Source organism: Oncorhynchus gorbuscha, linkage group LG04 (genome assembly GCF_021184085.1).
Source record: "Oncorhynchus gorbuscha isolate QuinsamMale2020 ecotype Even-year linkage group LG04, OgorEven_v1.0, whole genome shotgun sequence".
NCBI classification, from domain to species: domain Eukaryota; kingdom Metazoa; phylum Chordata; class Actinopteri; order Salmoniformes; family Salmonidae; genus Oncorhynchus; species Oncorhynchus gorbuscha.
In genome coordinates, this window is record NC_060176.1 from 63855129 (window position 1) to 63877223 (window position 22095).

At 41.9% G+C, this 22095-nt stretch overlaps 2 protein-coding genes across 2 annotated transcripts in view; one reads left to right on the forward strand and one right to left on the reverse strand.

Moving 5' to 3' along the window:
• Positions 1 to 1027: 1027 nt before the first annotated feature.
• LOC124034478 (selenocysteine insertion sequence-binding protein 2-like) lies at positions 1028 to 11209 on the forward strand. The gene is given in 20 exon segments (XM_046347734.1): positions 1028 to 1409; positions 2005 to 2144; positions 2373 to 2565; positions 2644 to 2719; positions 4696 to 4919; positions 5013 to 5103; positions 5198 to 5322; positions 5494 to 5640; positions 6857 to 6964; positions 7074 to 7172; positions 7351 to 7483; positions 7851 to 8014; positions 8305 to 8458; positions 8561 to 8715; positions 8717 to 8776; positions 8945 to 9039; positions 9146 to 9366; positions 9631 to 9785; positions 9980 to 10154; positions 10471 to 11209. Coding segments are annotated over 20 exon segments (2646 nt in total). The 5' UTR covers positions 1028 to 1400; the 3' UTR covers positions 10593 to 11209.
• A 1900-nt stretch (positions 11210 to 13109) lies between these two features.
• prlrb (prolactin receptor b) overlaps positions 13110 to 22095 on the reverse strand; it is a 29079-nt gene continuing 20093 nt past the window's right edge. The window contains exons 7-9 of the mRNA XM_046347735.1: positions 14594 to 14690; positions 14418 to 14487; positions 13110 to 14241 (exon numbers count right to left, since the gene is read on the reverse strand). Of these exons, the coding sequence (XP_046203691.1) occupies positions 13417 to 14241; positions 14418 to 14487; positions 14594 to 14690 (992 nt within the window). The 3' untranslated portion in view covers positions 13110 to 13416. The remainder of the gene's footprint in view (positions 14242 to 14417; positions 14488 to 14593; positions 14691 to 22095) is intronic.

Below are 22095 nucleotides of genomic sequence, written 5' to 3' on the forward strand. Positions count from 1 at the left end.
TATGCCAAAAGTTCCCGGATATCGTACTAAATTCCCCAAAATACGAAGTATACAAGCAGTGGACACCAAGACATCAGTAGATTTATAATTGAACACATTAAGATTTTACACTATTGTGGAGAGATGTACTGCTTGGATTCTTTACCTACGATAGAAATAAGCTGAAAGCTCAATTTTATGTAATAATTTCATTATTCTTTTGGCCAAATTTCATATTCACAAATGTACATTTTCTTAACTTACAAACATTTATTGAACTATATTTTAAGACAATTAAATACTCTGCTAACAAAAAAAGCTGCTAGAATTATGTGTATGTATGTCCCTTAAGGTCCTTATGTAATGTGATATTGTACCCCCTAGCCCAATTGTCCTTTGTATATTATGTATATGTACTTGTGTTCCCACACGTACTTCCTGTATTGATTTGTTGTTAATAAAATAAAAATATATAAGCAGTGGACACTTTCCGTGCTTTTATGGACTATAATGCCGTTCACAAAATAGGCGTGGCTTTTCAGATTTTGAAGTAAATGACGGGAAATATGCAGCGGAAGTTCTACGAGGGCGGATACAAGTTCATTGCTTTAACTAATTATGACAAATGATAAAATGTTGAGCAATGTAATAAAGTCACCACTTTTCAAATAAGTTACACGTTATGTATGACAATTTCTTAGCTACGCTATGCTTTGAACCGCATAGAATTACAGCAGTATTTTATATTTTTGTATTATTATTAATTGTTTTTGTTTGCATTACAGCAGTATGTAAAGGTATGTTAGCTACTGTTACAATGTTAGTTGGCTACTAATACATCGAATTTACCAGGCAGTATATTAACTATATGCAATCTAACTACCCAATGTTTATTGATTTGATTATTCACGTCATTCTTATATTAGTATAGTCGCAGTGCGTTCTCAGTGGACATTGTTAATTATGTCTGTCTACTCCGATATCAGAGCACTATTGTCTGAGCGTACCAGAGCGCAGAATAACTGATTAATTTACGAACGTTCAATATGGCCGGTGTCAGTAAACGTCGGCAAAGAAACGTGATTAAATTGTTGTCAGCAGCAGAGTTCAGTCACCATCGCTCTAAATAACATGAAAACAGCCTACTAAGCTCTGCTAGGGCATGTAGAATGGTCAGAGTGAGGAACGCCCAGAATTGCGGGCTGCAGTTGCACACTATTGAAGCTTGGTGCTACATTATGTGCACTCTGGGTGCTCAAATTTTCCACAGCTGACTTGCCTGAGAGTTGTGTTCAACGATGTCATGCTATGTTTGTACAGTAACTGTGTAGTCAGCTAACTGTGTGTATATATACATATATATATATATACACGACAGAAACAAGACCATCTGACTTCAACTGGGAATCACGAAACAGGAGATGGACAAGGTAAGATTAAGGATGCAGTTTGTTATTGAGAAATGCCTATAGCTAGCCAAGCGAAGTAGCTAACTAGCTACATTCGTATGCTGAAACCAGGATGCTAGATAGCAACTGTTGTGTAATACTAAACTGCCATATGCCAGCCAGTTGTCGGTTTGTTTGTTTGATTGGACATGACTATCATGAAATTCGAATTCGACGATTTTTATTTCACGCCGAATGATTAACGTTATGTAGCTAGCTAGCTAAGATTGATAGTCGTTAGTACCGTTACATGTGCACGAGCTAGGCTAACCATAACAAACCAATTGAGCTTGAGTGGATGGGCTAGGTAGGCACTGACGCATTACTGTATCCCTGACTGGCGCCACTAGCAATTGGAAGCCGAGATAGTTTTAACTGACTTTAAACTAACGTGTGTATTCGTGACGTTGCAAACCCAATGTCCTTGGCCATTGCACTTGTGTTGGCTTTGAAATTACTTCCCTTACCTGCTAGTGTTCACGTACACTTGTCGCTAACTTAGACATATCTTTCCTTGTTAGTTACATTTCGATGTACTATTATTGGTTAATATCTTATTTGCTTTGGTATATTGCAGCAGAGCAAATTGTCACCTGCAGTCCAGCCCTTTGTTCCAAAAGTCCAGCAGGAAGGGAGATTGGAGGCCCCTAAACAACTGACAACTTCACTGCCCCTGACACTACCAAACCCTTATCTGTTAGATCAAGGTTCTAGAAGGTAGGACTAATTCATTTATTGTGCCTTTTATTGTTTCCATACATTTTTCTAAAGCAAGTACTTGCCGGAGTTGGTGTAGGGTAGTGTGTTTTTAAATGTTAAACTATTTGGTATATTCTGTCATAGAGCAGAAACATAGCTATTTTGCCATTTGTCTTCAGTTTATTGCAGATTGCGTAGCTAACATGATTGTGGGGTGAACTCGTTCATTTCTAAATCTCCATCCAGGCATCAGGCTGGTAAGTCTACTTCAGGTGACGACTCGAGAAAGAGCCCCAGGCAGAGGCCATCAACCACTGATGGTATGCGAGGAGACTCACAGAGCAAGCATGGCTACATCAGCAGCCGTCGTACCAAAGGGACAACTGAAACCAGTGCATACACAGCTGGAGAACGACTCATACGTGATCAGCAAACAAAGGTCTGTTTAATTATACTGACCACTTTGAAACCAAACTAGAATATAGCTTAATACAAACAAATTGACTTCCCCCCACAGGCATCAAAATCTAGTTCTGAGCTTGGTTCTCAGGACAATAACATGATCAGGACATCCTTGGATGCACCAAGAAGAGGTAATCACACATGTTGCATATAACGCACACATATTCATAATGTTTTGTTAATGGTAGGTATCAATATTCCCTCTAATTGTGCAACTTCCAGCGTGTGTTTACTGTGAACACTGAGGCTGTACCCGCTATAAGTTACAGTTTCAGACAGAGGTCAAGTAAGCTACTGTGCCTTTTGATCATAATTTAGGCCTTCCAGGGTGGCCTACCATCAAAAAGAATGGAGAAAATGTATCCCATAAAATTTTAACATGGAAATAGCTGTTCTATCATCCAGCCTACAGTAGCAACCAATGTGTGGTGTTCAATGTAGTCCTACATTCCATGAGACTTTTGAAAAACACATGTAGGGCTTGACAAGGAGGTGACTGAAAATGTTGTTTGATGCAATAAACCACTTTACAAAATAAAATGCATTATTATTCCTATACTACTATTACAGAGAATAAGACAAATTATGATACCCTCTGCCTATTGACTACTTAGTTTATTCAAGACCGTCTCAAAATACTGCCCCTTTAAGACAAAAAAAAGCTCTTTACCTGACTCTTTTCAAAGATGTCTAGAAATGTACTTGTGTTGTGCTCTTGTAGGACGTAATCACTCCCCCATTGCTGACTACAAATGATCTATAATTGGGCTATAATAACTCTCACTAACTAGCAAAGGATGTGAACAAATGTGCTCACGTGGCTACATGCAGCTCTCGCTTTGATCTCAAAACAACCGCATCTACAAATGAACTCTCAACACAGGCCAGATCAAAGTGAAAGTGTAGTTAAACAGTGTAATTATTCCCTCAAAGGCAATCAAACAAGTGAAATTCAACGGTCCAGACACGATGTATGTGGCAGGGTCTACAGGACTACAAAATAAAAGCTAGCATGTCATGGACGCCCACGTCACGCTTCCAGACAAACTAAACACCTTCTTTGCACGCTTTGAGGATAATACAGTGCCACAGTCGTTGCCCGCTAACAACGACTAACCATCTCTGCAGCACTCTACTAATCAAACCATTATGGTAGAGTGGCCAGACAGAAGCTACTCCTCAGTAAAAGGCACATGATAGTCTGCTTGGAGTTTGCCAAAGGGCAACTAAAGACTCAGTCTATGTGAGACAAGATTTTCTGGTCTGATGAAACCAAGATGTAACTTTTTGGCCTGAATGCCAAGCATCACGTCTGGAGAACCTGGCACCATCCCTACGGTGAAGTACGGTGGTGGCAGCATCATGCTGTGGGATTTAAAAAAAAAAAACATTTAGCGACAGGGACTGGAAGACTAGTCAGGATCGAGGGAAAGATGAGTGAAGCAAAGTACAGAGATCCTTGATGAAAACCTGCTCCAGAGCAGTCAGGATCTCAGACTAGGGTGAAGGTTCACCTTCCAACAGGACAACAACCCTAAGCACACAGCCAAGACAACACAGGAGTGGCTTCGGGGACAAGTCTCGGAATGTCCTTGAATGGCCCAGTCAGAGCCCGGACTTGAACCCGATCGAACATCTCTGGAGAGACCTGAAAATAGCTGTGTAGCGACACTCCCCATACAACCTGACAGAGATTGAGAGGATCTACAGAGAAGAAGGGGAGATACTCCCCAAATACAGGTGTGCCAAGCTTGTAGCGTCATACCCAAGAAGACTCTATGCTCTAATTACTGCCAAAGTTCATTCAACAAATTACTGAGTAGAGTCAGTACTTACATAAATGTTATATTTCCGTTTTTATTACATTTGCAAACATTTCTAAAAACCTGTTTTTGCTTTGTTATGGGGTATTGTGCATTATGGGGTGTATTGTCTGTAGATTGAGGGGGAAAAATATTTAAATCATTTTAGAATAAGGCTGTAACGTAAAAAATTGTGGAAGAAGTGAAAGGGTCTGAATGCTTTCCGAATGCACTTTATATACGCTTCCATTTGCAATAAACTTTTTTTTTTCTTTAGTGTGGTGTTTTATTTGCTTTGTCTGCAGGGGGTTTTAGAGGGACCAGATCTGCCCCAAAGTCATCAGAGAGATCTGAACCTGCCCAGTTGGATCTTGTCACATTTGAGGTGAAAATGGCTGAATTCCCAGAGCTGGGTGGTTTGGCACCCGGCAGTCCTGCACTTCCTGCCCCACAGAAACCTGGAACCTGCTGGGGATCAGCCTCACCATCCCTCACCCCCCATCATCAGAGCTCAGTATGCACTAGTAAGGTAGGTCTACTGAGCTATAGCATGCTGTCATAATTTCATAAATTAGAAATAACGTTTATCTTAAGAAATGCCATTTGATTTTTGGATGTGTAGACTACACCAGTAAGAAAAGGACAAAGACAGGACCCCAGTCGATGCACCGCTTCCAGTGAAAATAGTGATGCATCCTTGACTATCGCACAAGGTACTGGACCTTTTTTAATTTAGCATTCAAAAGTAATGTAATGGTTTTTGCTGTATGCCATTAAGAAAATAATCAATGTACTTGACCCATTCAGCTCAGACTGTGGAGGCAGTTTCACAGAGCAGTGGCCTAGCAGTGACCTCCTGGGCCAATGTGGCCTCCCAGCCTCCAAAGAAAGTAATCCCCAAGAAAACGGTCAATAATGGCACTCCCTCCCAGGTACTGTGTGTGCTTGATGCAAATCCTACTGTACATCTCGATCTAGCTAAAGTGTCCCCTTGCTCTCAAACTGATATGTTTAAGCTTTGACGATTTACTGAGGTAGAAATTAAGTTGACCAGCATTTTCACTTTTGAAGAGAATTTGACCTTTTGTCTTGTCCTTAATTAGAAGGAAACATCTGTGCAGCAAGAAGAACAAGCCTCTGAGAAGAAGAAGAAAGGGAAGAAGAAGAAGAGATCCAAAATGCCGGGTGAAGTTGGAGCGTTAGAGGAGTCTGAGGACCTGGTCATTTATCAGGAGCCACCCAAGTTTGAGGTGCAATAAGTAACAGTGCACATGTACAAATACTAAGTTTATTAGGTACACCCATCTAGTACAGTGTCGGTCCCTCCTTTGCCTCCAGAACGGCCTAAATTCTTCAGAGGCATGGATTCTACAAGGTGTGGCGTTCAAGCGTAGCTCAATTGGTATCAAGGGTCCCAACCTGTGCCAGGAAAAAAATCCCCACACCATTACACCACCGTCATCAGCCTGTACCATTGACACCAGGCAGGATGGGCCCATAAAATTCATGCTGCTTATGCCAAACCATGACTCTGCCATTAGCATGACGCACCGGGAACCAGGATTTGTCGGACCAGGCAATGTTTTTCCACTTCTCCAGTGTTGGTGATCGTGTGCCCACTGGAGCCGCTTCTTTATTTTAGCTGATAAGAGTGGAACCTGTGTGGTCGTCTGCTGCAATAGCCCATCCGTGACAAAGACCGACAAGTTGTGTGTTTCGAGATGCTGTTCTGCACACCGCTGTTGTACTGCACCGTTATTTGCCTGTGTTTGGCCTGCCTGTTAGCTTGCACAATTCTTGCCATTCTCTTCTTGCCATTCTCTTACCTCTCTCATCAACGAGATGTGCTGCTGACTGAATTTTTGTTGTTGTTTGTCACAACATTCTCGGTACACTCTAGAAATTGTTGTTCTGAGAACCGGTGCTCCTGGCACCAATGATCATACCACGCTCAAAGTCGCTTAGGTCAATTGTTTCGCCCATTCTAACATTCAATCGAACAGTAACTGAATGCCTCTGTCTGCTTGCTTTATATAGCTGGCCACGTGACTCACTGTTGGTGCGAACTATTTTTGTGAATGGGGTGGTGTACCTGTTAAACTGGCCACTGAGTTCTATAGTTATGTTTTGATAATATGCTCAAAAGTGCTTTCCATTGTAGAGGGATATTTTAAAACACTTCAGGAGACCTCCCATTTCTTTAACCTACCTAGGGAAGTCAATTGAGAACAAATTATTATTTACAATGATGGCTTACCCCTGCCAAACCCTCCCTTAACCCGGATGACGCTGTGCCAATTGTGCGCTGCCTATTTTTAAGAAATCAAATGTATTTATTAATAGAGCCCCTTTTACAACAGTAGTTGCTACAGTGTTTATACAGAAACTGAGCCTAAAACCCCACACTGATGATATTTAGTATCAAATCAATTGAATTTATTTGTTGACTGTTTATTTTCCTCCTAGGATGAAGAAGAGTTTCCAGACTTGTCTCTGGCCTTCGCTGGTTTAGCCAGAGTGCAAGGCCACAACTCAGTAGTGTTGAGCAACATTGCAAAACTAGTCAACAAGGAGGTAGGGAATTAACATTACTCTTGAAAATACAAACCAGAAGCATTATAAATGAAATTACAACTTAATTTAATCAATAATCAATACACATACATTTTTATTTCTGGTAAAGGAGGGTCACAGAGAAGGAACAGGACTCCAGCCAGGTGACCAAAACAAGGACAAAGCCACAGCAGGAAAAGCTCTCCCTTCAGAGACAAAGAAGGGACAGGTCAGCATTGAACTTTACTCATGATTTATAGGAAAATATTAATCTGATTCAGGCTGGCTTATTCTGTACAGACACTGTTCATGATGTTAGAAGAGCAGATAGCCTGAAAGTCAACGTCCGTTGTTATGTAACTTTGTCCAAATGGTTATTCTTGTAAATGATGAAACCTTCTCATCAGAAAGCTGAGAAGACCAGTGGGAAGAAGAGCAAAGTCCCTGTGCAGCTGGATATTGGGAATATGTTGGCGGTTCTGGAGAAGAAACAGCAAACTCAGAAAGACAAGCAGGACACCAAAGGAGTCATCCTCTCAGGTTATATTACAGCAGAAAAAAAACTTCAGTCATTTGTTTTGTTTTTTTTACTCATGGAACTTTTACATGAAAAGTGCTTGTAAAATAGCACTGATGCTACCCATGTTTTTCATCATGCTATTCTAACATATCTTCAACACTTTTTGGGGCGGCAGGGTAGCCTAGTGGTTAGAGCATTGGACAAGTAACAGGAAGGTTGCGAGTTCAAAACCCCTTAGCTGACAAGGTACAAATCTGTTGTTCTGCCCCTGAACAGGCAGTTAACCCACTGTTCCTAGGCCGTCATTGAAAATAAGAATTTGTTCTTAACTGACTTGCCTGGTTAAATAAAGGTAAAATAAATCAAATAAAACTTGTTACTATGTAGTTGGTGGGTCGCTACCTGTCGGCCATAAGAACGCACTAATCCAGAAGAAACCATGGACACAGGATAAGATAGCCCACAACCCCTTGGACTCGACCAGCCCTCTGGTAAAGAAGGGCAAGCAGAGAGAGGTTCCCAAAGCTAAGAAACCCACACCACTGAAAAGGGTGAGTCTCTCAAACCCCAGCTATCTGGAAATATGTATGGACTGTGTTATCATTCTCTAGCTTGGATTTACTTTGCCTTTCTTTACTCCCACAAACATTTTCTGTGATGATTAAATGTTTTTACCCTATTGAATGCTTTGCTGAATGGTGCACTGCTATTGGACGAGATCATGCTTGATAAGCCTTACTTTAGCATGCATTTTAGACCAATCTGTCTTTAAATACGTTTTTATAGTCCCGTACTCTACTGCCACCCTTTACCAGTATTGTTTTGTCTGTTCAATCTGCAGGTGATTCTCAAGGAGAGGGAAGACAGGAAACAGAACCGTTTGCTGGAGGAGCGGGCACTGCCCCCTTCAAGTGAAGAATCCAAGATGGCCGGCGACATAACAGAGGAGCTGTGTGAGGCCATCGGCATAGACCAGGACCAGTATGACTCTACAGGTCAGACAGAACTTCACTTCATCATTTTTAGAGTAGAAAATGTACTTGGTGTAAGTATTTCTGACTAAGTTTAAGAGGTAATGTGTCTGTGTGATACTTCAGATGTAAGCAGCAGCCCTACTAGCCCCTCTATGCTTGAGGAGCAGTCAGAAGTACATGGGGACACTGAGAAGGACACTGAGAAGGACACTGAGAAGGACACTGAGAAGGACACTGAGAAGGACACTGAGAAGGACACTGGAGGAGACTGGGAATGAGACTGGGAAGGAGACGGAGGAGACTGGGAAGGAGACGGAGGAGACTGGGAAGGAGACGGAGGAGACTGGGAAGGAGACGGAGGAGACTGGGAAGGAGACGGAGGAGACTGGGAAGGAGACGGAGGAGACTGGGAAGGAGACGGAGGAGACTGGGAAGGAGACTGGGGAGGAGACTGGGGAGGAGACTGGGGAGGAGACTGGGAAGGAGACTGGGAAGGAGACTGGGAAGGAGACTGGGAAGGAGACTGAAGACCCAACCAACCAGTCTCAGCTACAGCCCTGCCCTCCCTTTCGACCCAAAATCCACAGCAGGAAATTCAGAGAGTAAGCCATCACGGTTTCCATTTCTTACACTGACAAGATAAGATTTTAAACATATACTCTTAACCATACTGGATGACACACACACCATTTAAATATTGTCTCCCAGTTACTGCAGCCAGGTGCTGAGTAAAGATGTGGACGAGTGTGTGACCAACCTGCTGAAAGAGCTGGTGCGCTTCCAGGACCGGCTGTACCAGAAAGACCCTATGAAGGCCCGCATGAAGAGACGTCTGGTCATGGGCCTCCGGGAGGTCCTCAAACACCTCAAACTCAGGAAGGTCAAGTGTGTTGTCATCTCCCCCAACTGTGAACGGATCCAATCTAAAGGTACAGTATACTCATTAGACTTAACTTCAACAACCTGGGTTTCCTGTGTTGACTGAGATTCCAGGGGCATTATCTCACCATTGGTCTCTTTAGAATTGTTGCTTTTTATTGTTCATATTGTACACGCAAGAGAAAAATGACAATACCCAGTCCTTGTAATGTAAGTAGATTTTAAGTAGGTGAAATGAACTTTTCTCATGTTTTGCCCTTTTTTCAGTGTTTACAGTGCACAATGCTAAGGATCATGTATTCCCTCTTCCACAGGCGGTCTGGATGAAGCTCTCCACACCATCATTGACACCTGTCGGGAGCAGGGCGTTCCCTTTGTGTTTGCCCTCTCCAGGAAGGCCCTGGGCCGGTGTGTCAACAAAGCTGTGCCTGTCAGCCTTGTGGGCATCTTTAACTACGATGGAGCACAGGTATGGGCATTCAATCAAACTGGAGGCTTAGTAAGTGCTGCTGGACATTTTTGTTTAGTCTTAATGATACAATGTTGGAGACTTGAGTCACGTATTGCATGATACAAACCAGAGACTAAGAAGATCATTGTTCTCTTGAAACTGTTAAGTGGTGCGTGCATGGATGTGGTTACGGTTTGTCTTTGATTCTACAGGACCATTACCACAAAATGATTGAACTGTCGTCAGAGGCGAGGAGAGCTTATGAGGTGATGATAGAAAACTTGGAGTTGACATCACAAGGAGAACAAGAGAACCAAGCGGATCAGCTAAGCACTGGGCCACTGCCATCTCCACCAGCCTGCTCAGAAACCGAGGAGCCAGAGTACAGTAAGCGAACAAGTTCCATTCACTGACTGTCAAAACCAATTTACATTACACTAAATACTTGTGTGGAATCTGCCATGACTGGAATCTCCTTCAAACATTTCCCTAGGTTAGTTTCCATTTAGCTACATTCCTTGGCGATGCATGGGTGGCCTGATCTGGGCTTAGAACAGTTAGTGTAAATTGTGTCTTAGCTGATAAGAAAAACAGGTATTTACCAAGCCTGTTTCTCTGCTTAGTTTATGTAAGGTGGGGTACTAACTGAATGAAGGACTGCTCGATGATTTTGTTTATTTTCTCTATATCCCTCTTTCCTCAGTAAAACTGTGGAAGAAAATGCTGGAGAAGGAATGCAATCACAAGTTTTTAAACTTCGAGGAGCAGTTTAGCTCCGTTCCCAGGGCCAGTGACTGTAAAAAACAGATGGATGAGAAGAGTTGATGATGGAGACTGTGCCTAAAAACCCACTTGATGCCAGCGCTGACTGTCAGTCCTGAAGGAAATACTCGATGGCACGATTAACCCCCTGATGTTGCATCCCAAATGGCACATTATTCCTTATATAGTGCTATATTTTCTTTGACCGAGCCCTATGAGTGCTAGGTTAGGGAATATTGTGCCATTTCCGATGCTGACAGATCAAAATTGATCTATTTCCTGGGACCAAACCAATCACTAGAAGTGACCATTCAGCATGTGGCACAATAATGGCACAATACACTGCTCCATGATGACAGGTTTATTTACCTAATGTGCCTATATAAAATAGAATCAAAGTATACTTTATCTGTGAATGTTAGATGAGCGACATGACCTCAAGATGTCCAGTTTTTTTTTCTGAAACAATGGAAATGCCACAAACTGTTTTGTTTTCTTGTGTTCAAATTAGGCATATTATTTCCTTTGTCAATCATGTGTGTACTTACTGTATAAGGTTGAGAGTCAGTGATTGTTTCTTTGGCTACACCAGTCAACAAATGTCTGCTGTCATATACGCCGATATGAACTTTGGTCTTTGACATTATCCAAACAATAAAATTATAATTTTATTCTTAAGAGACAATGTTTTGTCTTTAAATAATTGTCAATACCTAATGAAGGTTATATCATTTTGCCAATTTACTTTGTTACATTCATGTGCAATACTTTAATAGCATTTTTAAAATTGTTAAATGTCTTTTATAACAGATATTAAAATAATTATGGTTCAGTGATCAATAATGATCTGAAGTGATGTACAGTGCCTTGCGAAAGTATTTGGCCCCCTTGAACTTTGCGACCTTTTGCAACATTTCAGGCTTCAAACATAGATATAAAACAATTTTTTTGTGAAGAATCAACAACAAGTGGGACTACATTTATTGGATATTTCAAACTTTTTTTAACAAATCAAAAACTGAAATTGGGCGTGCAAAATTATTCAGCTCCCTTAAGTTAATACTTTGTAGCGCCACCTTTTGCTGTGATTACAGCTGTAAGTCGCTTGGGGTATGTCTCTATCAGTTTTGCACATCGAGAGACTCATTTTTTCCCATTCTTCCTTGCAAAACAGCATGAGCTCAGTGAGGTTGGATGGAGAGCATTTGAACAGCAGTTTTCAGTGCTTTCCACAGATTCTCGATTGGATTCAGGTCTGGACTTTGACTTGGCCATTCTAACACCTGGATATGTTTATTTTTGAACCATTCCATTGTAGATTTTGCTTTATGTTTTGGATCATTGTCTTGTTGGAAGACAAATCCCAGTCTCAGGTCTTTTGCAGACTCCATCAGGTTTTCTTCCAGAATGGTCCTGTATTTGGCTCCATCCATCTTCCCATCAATTTTAACCATCTTCCCTGTCCCTGCTGAAGAAAAGCAGGCCCAAACCATGATGCTGCCACCACCATGTTTGACAGTGGGGATGTGTGTTCAGGGTGATGAGCTGTGTTGCTTTTACGCCAAACATAACGTTTTGCATTGTTGCCAAAAAGTTCAATTTTGGTTTCATCTGACCAGAGCACTTTCTACCACATGTTTGGTGTGTCTCCCAGGTGGCTTGTGGCAAACTTTAAACGACACTTTTTATGGATATCTTTAAGAAATGGCTTTCTTCTTGCCACTCTTCCATAAAGGCCAGATTTGTGCAATATACGACTGATTGTTGTCCTATGGACAGAGTCTCCCACCTCAGCTGTAGATCTCTGCAGTTCATCCAGAGTGATCATGGGCCTCTTGGCTGCATCTCTGATCAGTCTTCTCTTTGTATGAGCTGAAAGTTTAGAGGGACGGCCAGGTCTTGGTAGATTTGCAGTGGTCTGATACTCCTTCCATTTCAATATTAACGCTTGACAGTGCTCCTTGGGATGTTTAAAGCTTGGGAAATCTTTTTGTATCCAAATCCGGCTTTAACCTTCACAACAGTATCTCGGACCTGCCTGGTGTGTTCCTTGTTCTTCATGATGCTCTCTGCGCTTTTAACGGACCTCTGAGACTATCACAGTGCAGGTGCATTTATACGGAGACTTGATTACACACAGGTGGATTGTATTTATCATCATTAGTCATTTAGGTCAACATTGGATCATTCAGAGATCCTCACTGAACTTCTGGAGAGATTTTGCTGCACTGAAAGTAAAGGGGCTGAATAATTTTGCACGCCCAATTTTTCAGTTTTTGATTTGTTAAGAATGTTTGAAATATCCAATAAATGTCGTTCCACTTCATGATTGTGTCCCACTTGTTGATTCTTCACAAAAAAAATACAGTTTTATATCTTTATGTTTGAAGCCTGAAATGTGGCAAAAGGTCGCAAAGTTCAAGAGGGCCGAATACTTTCGCAAGGCACTGTATATTGTATTTTTGATGTATATTGTTTTTACATTCTATTCCTTCAGATGCATCATTTTGAATGTGACTGTAGTGTCAATGCAGTAAAACTGCCCCCAAATCAAAATGATCAAAGCTGTACAACGAATCAGTTATTCTTGTTTTAAGCAATTACAATGAAGAATGTTGAATAAGATTTATCTAATGTCTTAACTCTTGAATATGGATAGTTAAGTGAGTTTGCTTGTTATGCTTTGTGTGTAACCTGTGGTGAGTGTTTTAATCTCAAGAAATATATTAATCAGAAAATACCATATTTATTGGCTCACTATACAGTACATACAAAAACAATATCCTGAGCAACATGATATAGTCAATTCTCTTGTCAGTGAAAATGTCACAATCCTGAGTATTTAATTTTTTTGCTACATTGGAATGTCATTTCAGACAATTACATTTTATAAAGTGTGTGACATAGTGACAGGCTCCACATAACCATTAGATCCTATATGCACTCCCTCTTTTGCGGGCACTGTCATATTAGGTTTACATGGCTTCTGTTGGAGACATTTCTCTGATTGATTGCCTCCTACTTTACAGGAAATGCAATTGAGGGGGACCGTTTCTCTCTTGAGCAGCACTACATTATCATTCTCCACCACACTCACTTTGCTATAGTCCTCCTGCCTCTTATCCATCTTAGGTACAAGCACCTGTAGGCCTATGCTCTTTGTCCACCTCTGAACCTCCACACAACCAATGGCCTTCGAGGGAGTCACAATATTCTGTGATGACAAATGTTTGTCATCACAGTTTGATTGGCTCTTGACCACTGTTTCCCTGTAGTCTAGATGTCTGGCTAAGCTGTCCCAGAGATCTTTATGATGGCTTAAGGATCGATACTTGCTGGAAACAGGCGCTTGCTTTGGCGTTTCAGTAACATTGTTGAATGGCTTCTTCTGAGGATATGGGTGAGATGTAACGTCAGTGGACAGGCTCTTGGTCTTCCTAAAAGTAGATTCAAGCCCCTCAGAATAACCCTGTTCCACCGTCTCTCTGCCTCCAACTTTTACTTCTTTATTATTAGCCTCCATCAAAAGGCTGTGGTCATAGGAACCATGATCCATGGAGTTATTTGTCCATGTTTGTCCATTCTGAAGATCTGGTGTCACCTGTTCACTATCAAACACCAGCAGATAGTCCACCTGCTGGTCCTTAGTGGCTATGGTGGGAGGAAAGCCCTGGTTGATCAGAGAGCTTAAAATGTCCTCGGACCGCCCACTCTGGAAGAGAGTTGCATAAGATGAACAACACTGGAAGAGGGAAATATTAACATGTAGACCTGCATGTCTAAATTCTCTGAATAATTTTTTGTGTGTGTGTTTCTGTGATGTCTGGTGGTTGGGAGAAGAGCAAAAGAAGAATTTAGTATAAGATGGACAAGTATATTGCACTTTACCTTCAGGAGTTGTGAATCTAGTCCTGATATCTTTGGACCAGGAACAGGCGGCAGAAGACGATGTTTCACACTGGGACAAAAAAGAAGATAGTTTTTATTGTACTCACAATTTGAATATATTATGGATCGTTTGAAAATAAAACTTTGAAAATATTCTGTTTAAGGAAAATATATACTATTTTCTCTTCATGGCCAGGGTGAAGGTAACAAGCAGGATTATAAAAGCAGAAAAGACGGTGACCACAATCCAGATCGATCGCTCCTTCAGAAAGTCTACAAACACACACATGGGAGAGAACCGCTTCAGAATTAATTTCAAATGCATACTGTATATCTGGGTTGCGTTCAATTCAGATGTAATGGAGAATGCCTCATGAATTCCAATTCAATTATTGAGTTTTAATTTAAGTAGTAAACAGGATACAGAATGCAATTCAAATTTTAATTAAAGGAAATAGAATTTAATTCAGTGAAATTCAAATGCCTATTCTATTCTATATTAGGTGCAATCTACCCAAATATACATCTTGTACATAAAACATCAAACATGTCATTATATATACAATACCAGTCAAAAGTTTGGTCACACCTACTCATTCAAGGGTTTTTCTTTATTTTGACTAATTTCTACATTGTAGAATAATAGTGAAGACATCAAAACTATTAAATAATACATATGGAATCATGTAGTAACCAACAAAGTGTTAAACAAACATAGCCTGTTTACTTTGTTTAGATATTGAAATCACGTAGCCGACCTCTTGGCATTCTCTCAACCAGCTTCATGAGGTAGTCACCTGGAATGCATTTCAATTAACAGGTGTGCCTTGATAAAAGTTCATTTGTGGAATTTCTTTCCTTATTAATGCGCTGATAAAACTGGCTCTCATGAGGACCACCACAGGAAAGAAAGACTCAGAGTTACCTCTGCTGCAGAGGATAAGTTCATTACACTTACCAGCCTCAGAAATTGCAGCCATAATGAATGCTTCACAGAGTTCAAGTAATAGACATATCTCAACATCAACTGTTCAGAGGAGACTGCATGAATCAGGCCTTCATGGTCGAATTGCTGCAAAGAAACCACTACTAAAGGACACCAATAAGAAGAAGAGACTTGCTTGGGTCAAGAAACACGAACAATGGACATTAGGCTGCTGAAAATCTGTCCTTTGGTCTGATGAGTCCAAATGTGAGATTTTTGGTTCCAACCGCTGTGTCTTTGTGAGCCGCAAAATAGGTGAACAGATGATCTCTGCATGTATGGTTTCCACCGTGAAGCATGGAGGAGGTGTGATGGTGCTTTTCTGGTGACACTGTCAGTGATTTATTTAGAATTTAAGGCACACTTAACCAGCATGGCTACCACAGCATTCGGCAGCGATACGCCATCCCATCTGGTTTGTGCTTAATGGGACTATCATTTGTTTTTCAACAGGACAATGACCCAACATACCTCCAGGCTGTGTAAGGGCTATTTGACCAAGAAGGAGAGTGATGGAGTGCTGCATCAGATGACCTGGTCTCCGCAATCACCCGACCTCAACCCAATTGAGATGGTTTGGGATAAGTTGGACCGCAGAGTGAATGAAAACCAGCCAACAAGTGCTCAGCATCGTGGGAACTCCTTCAAGACTGTTGGAAAAGGATTCCAGGTGAAGCTGGTTGAGAGAATGCCAAGAGTGTGCAAAGCTGTCATCAAGGCAAAGGGTGGCTACTTTGAAGAATATAAAATATATTCTGATTTTTAAACACTTTCTTGATTACTACATGACTCCATATGTGTCATTTCATAGTTTTAATGTCTTCACTATTATTCCAAAATGTAGAGAATATTAAAAATAAAAACCCTTGAATGAGTAGGTGTGTCCAAACGTTTGACTGGTACTGTATATGCATATAAAATATTGTTGAAACATTTGATTTTCAGGACAAACCATTACATTTAATGATTAAGAATAACAAAACCTGTATACAAATATTATATTGAATTAATCACCTAAATCTTGCCAGAATGCATCGCTACAATACATATGCTTTAGCTGTCACCCTGGCCTGATCCTGGCTACACTATCCAGCTACTTCCCTCCTTACTGCGAAAGCGAAGGACGCTGTTGTGTTACCGGCTTGCAGTGCATACTCTGGCCATTGAGCAGTAAACTATATAACGGTGACATCCAGTCTGTTACTAGTACCCAATACCAATACTACAAGTTATTTCTTGTGAAGGCTGTTATCCTTCTCGAAATCAAATTGGCCACTTTAACTAACACCGCCGACATGTGATACAGCTTCCCAGTGGGAAGCTACTCACGTCGGCAAGTACTAGCCTCTTCGTTCACCCGAAGCAAACAGGCTAGCAACACCCTTGCACTGGTCATTCACAACGGCTTGTCCTTATGTTAACTAATTGCCATGTCAAGAGGACATCCAGATGGTGACCAATACTACAATTTATTTCTCCCTCACCCATCCAAATTAACGACTTTCTTTTACAGGTTTTAACTAGGGCAATGCTGCTGCCGTTGTTGCCAGCTAGCCAGATTAAACTATACTGAATAAAAATATGAATGCAACATGTAAAGTGTTGGTCCCATGTTTCATAAGCAGAAATAAAGGATCCCAGAAATGTACCAATATGCACAAAACGCTTATTTCTCTTGTACCATACCAAGAAGCTGATTATACAGCATGATCATTACACAGGTGCACCTTGTGCTGGGGACAATAAAAGGCCACTCTAAAATGTGCATTTTTGTCACAACACAATGCCACAGATGTCTCAAGTTTTGAGGGAGTGTGCAATTGGCATGCTGACTGCAGGAATATCCACCAGAGCAGTTGTTTCCCTAAGCCACCGCCAATGTCGTTTAGAGAATTTGGCAGTACGTCCAACCGGACAAAAAAAAACGCAGCCCACTTGTAAACAAGCCCGCCCAGGACCTCTGCATCTGGCTTCTTCACATGCGGGATCGTCTGAGACCAGCCACCGGGGCAGCTGATGAAACTGAAGAGTATTTCTGTCTGTAATAAAGCCCTTAAGTTGGGAAAAACAAATTCTGATTGGCTGCGCCTGCCTCCCCAGTGGGTGGACCTATGCCATCCAAGGCCCACCCATGTCCGCAACCCTGCCAAGTCATAAGAAATTCATAGAGCGTCATTTATTTATTTAAATTTACTGATTTCCTAATATGAACTGTAACTCAGTAAAATCTTGAAATTGTTGCATGTTGCGTTTATATTGCTGTTCAGTATATCTTGCTGGGAGGGGCTCATCAGGATGACTGTGTCGTGTCTTTGGCTTCATTATATTGAAGACTTATTTTATCAAATCAATTCTCTGTAATTATTATTACGTGATTAAACTAATCATGTAAATGTAATTAACTAGGAAGTCAGGGAACCAAGGAAAATCTTCAGATTAAAGTTATAATTTTCCTAATATAACTCTTCAGATATTTTAATATCTGATCAATTAGTCTTCTAATTAATGAATTATTCTTTACCTCACGTTAGTCTCATTCCAAACGTCATAAATTGTTGGTTATCTGCACGAACCCAGCCTTTACTATGAATCATCAATACACCAATTGTCTTAATCATTTATTTACTAACTAACTAAATAATCACAGAAATGCATAAGCAAACAAACAGTAGATATGGTTACAAGGAAATGATAGGGGAGGTTCCCTAGTGGGCTAAGCCGATATGGCGGCTTGGTGGACAACGGGAAGTGGGTGTGGACTGAGAAGGGCGGGAATTACAAGAGTCACTACACAGTTGATAATTATATTGATTGAAATGCTAATCCTTTGCACATGAACGCTCACTCAGTCGGGAATAATTGCAATCAATACATATTGACACTCAGGGTGTCGTCGTGATCTCTGTTGGAAAGTTCATCCGCCCGTCTCTCTCTGCTCCCATGAAGTCACTCGTGGTTAGAATGTATACTTCAGAGTCCCATTCAGAAATGTTCTTATAGAATAGATGTTTTGGCAGTTGTTGGTCTTCGCATTCCAGGTCGACATAATTCCTAGCTGCAGACTAGTAATTGGTATTAAAGATTTGCTCTTATTCTGTCGGTATCGATAGTCTCAGAGTTGAACCATTTCCACCCGTGTAGCCAATGCCCCACGTGGTTGGTTAGGAATTCAACAACCATTACACCCTTAGCTTATACTGAGGTTTTTGTGGTCTCTACTCAAACCTTCGCCCCCTCTGTGATCGAGGTACACATGGCCTAAAGAGGATTTCTCCAGGTGGGGTTTTTATTCGGAACAGTAGAAAAGGGCTGTCCTATGAGCCAGATCATGTCTGTGCTCACGGGGGCGGGCCAATGACTTTGTTAAACTTTGAAGGGAATACAACTCTCTCACATTAATGGTTCAAAATCACATTACATAATTTCACAAATAGTTTCATCTTTACTCATTAATTTTATACAACAATTAGATGCAAACCTCATAACGGAGGCTCCTGTATAAACAGAGTTATGATAATGTGGCTGTATTGTCTTTCAACGAGGTCACAACATGAAACAAAACTGACCGGTCGTAGCTGGCTTCTCCACCGACCGCTTACACATTCTCCAAAACATGGATATTGTTCAGTTCTCAAGTTCTGTGATGTAGAATAAGTTATTTGTTCTACTGTGAAACTCTCTCTCTATACTGCCTGGCCATGAGGAGAGAGTCTCTTCTAGGAATTTGCGACCTGAGATAACAGAACCTGGGTGTAGGGGGAAGAGAGAGGGGAGTGGTACTCGCTATACCCAAACAGGGCCACGTCATGACAACTGACTGAACCAAATCCATTCGTCTCCACTTGACTCTCAGCTGCGCAACATACAATTTGGGCACCAGGTGTGCAGGTCAGCTGTAACGGATTACATTTACGTTACTTTCTAAACGAGATCCACACCATAAACCTGGGGACCGTGTCAGCGTGCACTGCTCCCGGCCCGTCACAGGAGTCGCTAGTGCGCAATGGGAAAAGGACATCCCTGCCAGGCAAACCCTCCCCGAACCTGGACGACGCTGGGCCATTTGTGCGCCGCCCCATGGGTCTCCCGGTCGCAGCTGGCTGCGACTTGAACACAGAATCTCTAGTGGTACAGCTAGAACTGTAATGCAGTGCTTTAGACCACTGCACCACTCGGGAGGCCCACGCGTACTCAGGCTGACTGGATCTCATTCAGGCAAATTACAAATAAGTGCACTCAGGCTATCCGGAAGGCCAAAGTTTGTTACTTTAAGGAGCACTTCTCTCTGTGGGTCTAACCCCAAGAAATTCTGGAAAACAGTTAAAGACCTGGAGAATAAACCCTCCTCCTCACAGCTGCCCATGTCCCTTAATGTTGATGATGTGGTTGTTACTGACAAGGAGCACATGGCTGAGGTCTTTAAATCACCACTTCATTAAGTCAGGAGTCCTATTTGACTCAGCCATGCCTCATTGCCCGTCCAACATTTCCTCATCTCCCACCCCTTCTAATGCAACTGGCTCTGATGCTCCTCCCTCGCCTTCCCCACTACAAAGTTTCTCCCTGCAGGCAGTCACTGAGTCGAAGGTGATAAAGGACCTCCTTAAACTTGACCCCAAAAAACAATATCTGGGTCAGATGGTTTGGATAGTTTTTTCTTTAAGGTTGCAGGCCGTAACATCACCAAGACTGTATCTCACCTTTTTAACCTTTCTCTCCTCTCTGGGGATGTTCCCATTGCTTGGAAGGCAGCCATGGTGCGTCCTCTATTTAAAAAGGGAAAGATCATGCTGATCCTAACTGTTATAGGCCTATTTCTATTTTGCCCTGTTAATCAAAAGTGTTGGAAAAACTTGTCAATTATCAACTGACTGGCTTTTTTATGTCTATAGTATTCTCTCTGGTATGCAATCTAGTTTCTGCTCAGGTTATGGATGTGTCACTGCAACCTTAAAGGTCCTAAATGATGTCACCATTACCCTTGATTCTAAGCAATGTTGTGCTGATATTTTTATTGACTTGGCCAAAGTTTTTGCTACAGTAAACCTTTCCATTCTTTTGGGCCGGCTAAGGAGTATTGCTGTCTCTGAGGGGTCTTTGGTCTGGTCTGCTAACTACCTCTATCAAAGTCTCAAAGGGAGTACCCAAAGTCTCGGTCCTAGGCCCCCTACGCACTTCTCAATTTGCATCAACAACATAGTACAGGCAGTAGGAAGCACTCTCATCCATTTATATGCAGATGATAAAGTCTTACTCAGCTGGCCCTCCCTGAATTTTGTGTTAAACACTCTACAACAAAGCTTTCTTAGTGTCCAACAAGCTCTCTGCCCTTAACCGTGTTCTGAACACCTCCATAACAAAGGTCATGTGGTTTGGTAAGAAGAATGCCCCTCTCCCCACCAGTGTGATTACTGCCTCTGAGGGTTTAGAGCTTGAGGTAGTCACCTCACAAGTACTTGGGAGTATGGCTAGATGGTACACTGTCCTTCTCCCAGCACATAGCAAAGCTGCAGGCTATGGGCCTCCCATATAGTGCAGCGGTCTAGAGCACTGCATCGCAGTGCTGAAGCATCACTACAGACCCAGGTTCGATTCCAGGCAGCCGGCCACAAACATAAGAGACCCATGAGGCGGCGCACAATTGGCCCAGCGTCGTCCGGTTTAGGGGAGGGTTTGGCCGGCTGGGATGTCCTCGTGCTCTTGTGGTGGGCTGGGTGCATGCACGCCGACTTCGGTTGCCAGTTGTGTTTTCTTCCAACACATTGGTGCAGCTGGCTTCCGGGTTAAGGGAGCAGTGTGTCAAGAAGCAGTGCGGCTTTGCAGGGTCATGTTTCGGAGGACGCATGGCTCCTGATGTTCACCTCTCCAGAGTCCGTACGAGAGTTGCAGCGATGGGAAAAGACTAACTACCAATTGGAATTAACAAAATTGGGGAGAAAAAGGGGTAAAAGTACAACATAAAATATACATAAACATAAAAGCTGCAGGCTAAGGTTAAATCTAGACTTGGTTTCCTCTATCGTAATCTCTCCTCTTTCACCCCAGCTGCCGAACTAACCTTGATTCAGATGACCATCCTACCCATGCTAGATTATGGAGATGTAATTTATAGAATCGGCAGGTAAGGGTGCTCTTGAGCGGCTAGATGTTCTTTACTATTCGTCCATCAGATTTGCCACCAACACTCCTTATAGGACACATCTCTGCACTCTATACTCCTCTGTAAACTGGTCATCTCTGTATACCCGTCGCAAGACCTACTGGTTGATGCTTATTTATAAAACCATCTCAGGCCTCACTCCCCCCTATCTGAAATACCTACTTGAGCCCTCATCCTCCACATACAACACCCGTTCTGTTAAAGTTCCCCAAAGCACACACATCACTGGGTCACTCCTCATTTCAGTTCACTGCAGATAGCAACAAACAAGCTTTTTAAAAAACACACAAAAAACACTCAAACTGGACAGTTTTATCTCCGTCTCTTCAATCAAAGACTCAATCATGGACACTTACTGACAGATGTGGCTTCTTCACGTGATGTATTGTAGTGTCTACCTTCTTGCCTTTGTGCTGTTGTCTGTGCCCAATAATGTTTGTACCATGTTTTGTTCTGCTGCCATGTTGTGCTGCTGCCATGTTGTGTTTCTGCCATGTTGTGTTTCTGCCATATTGGTTGTCATGTGGTTTTAC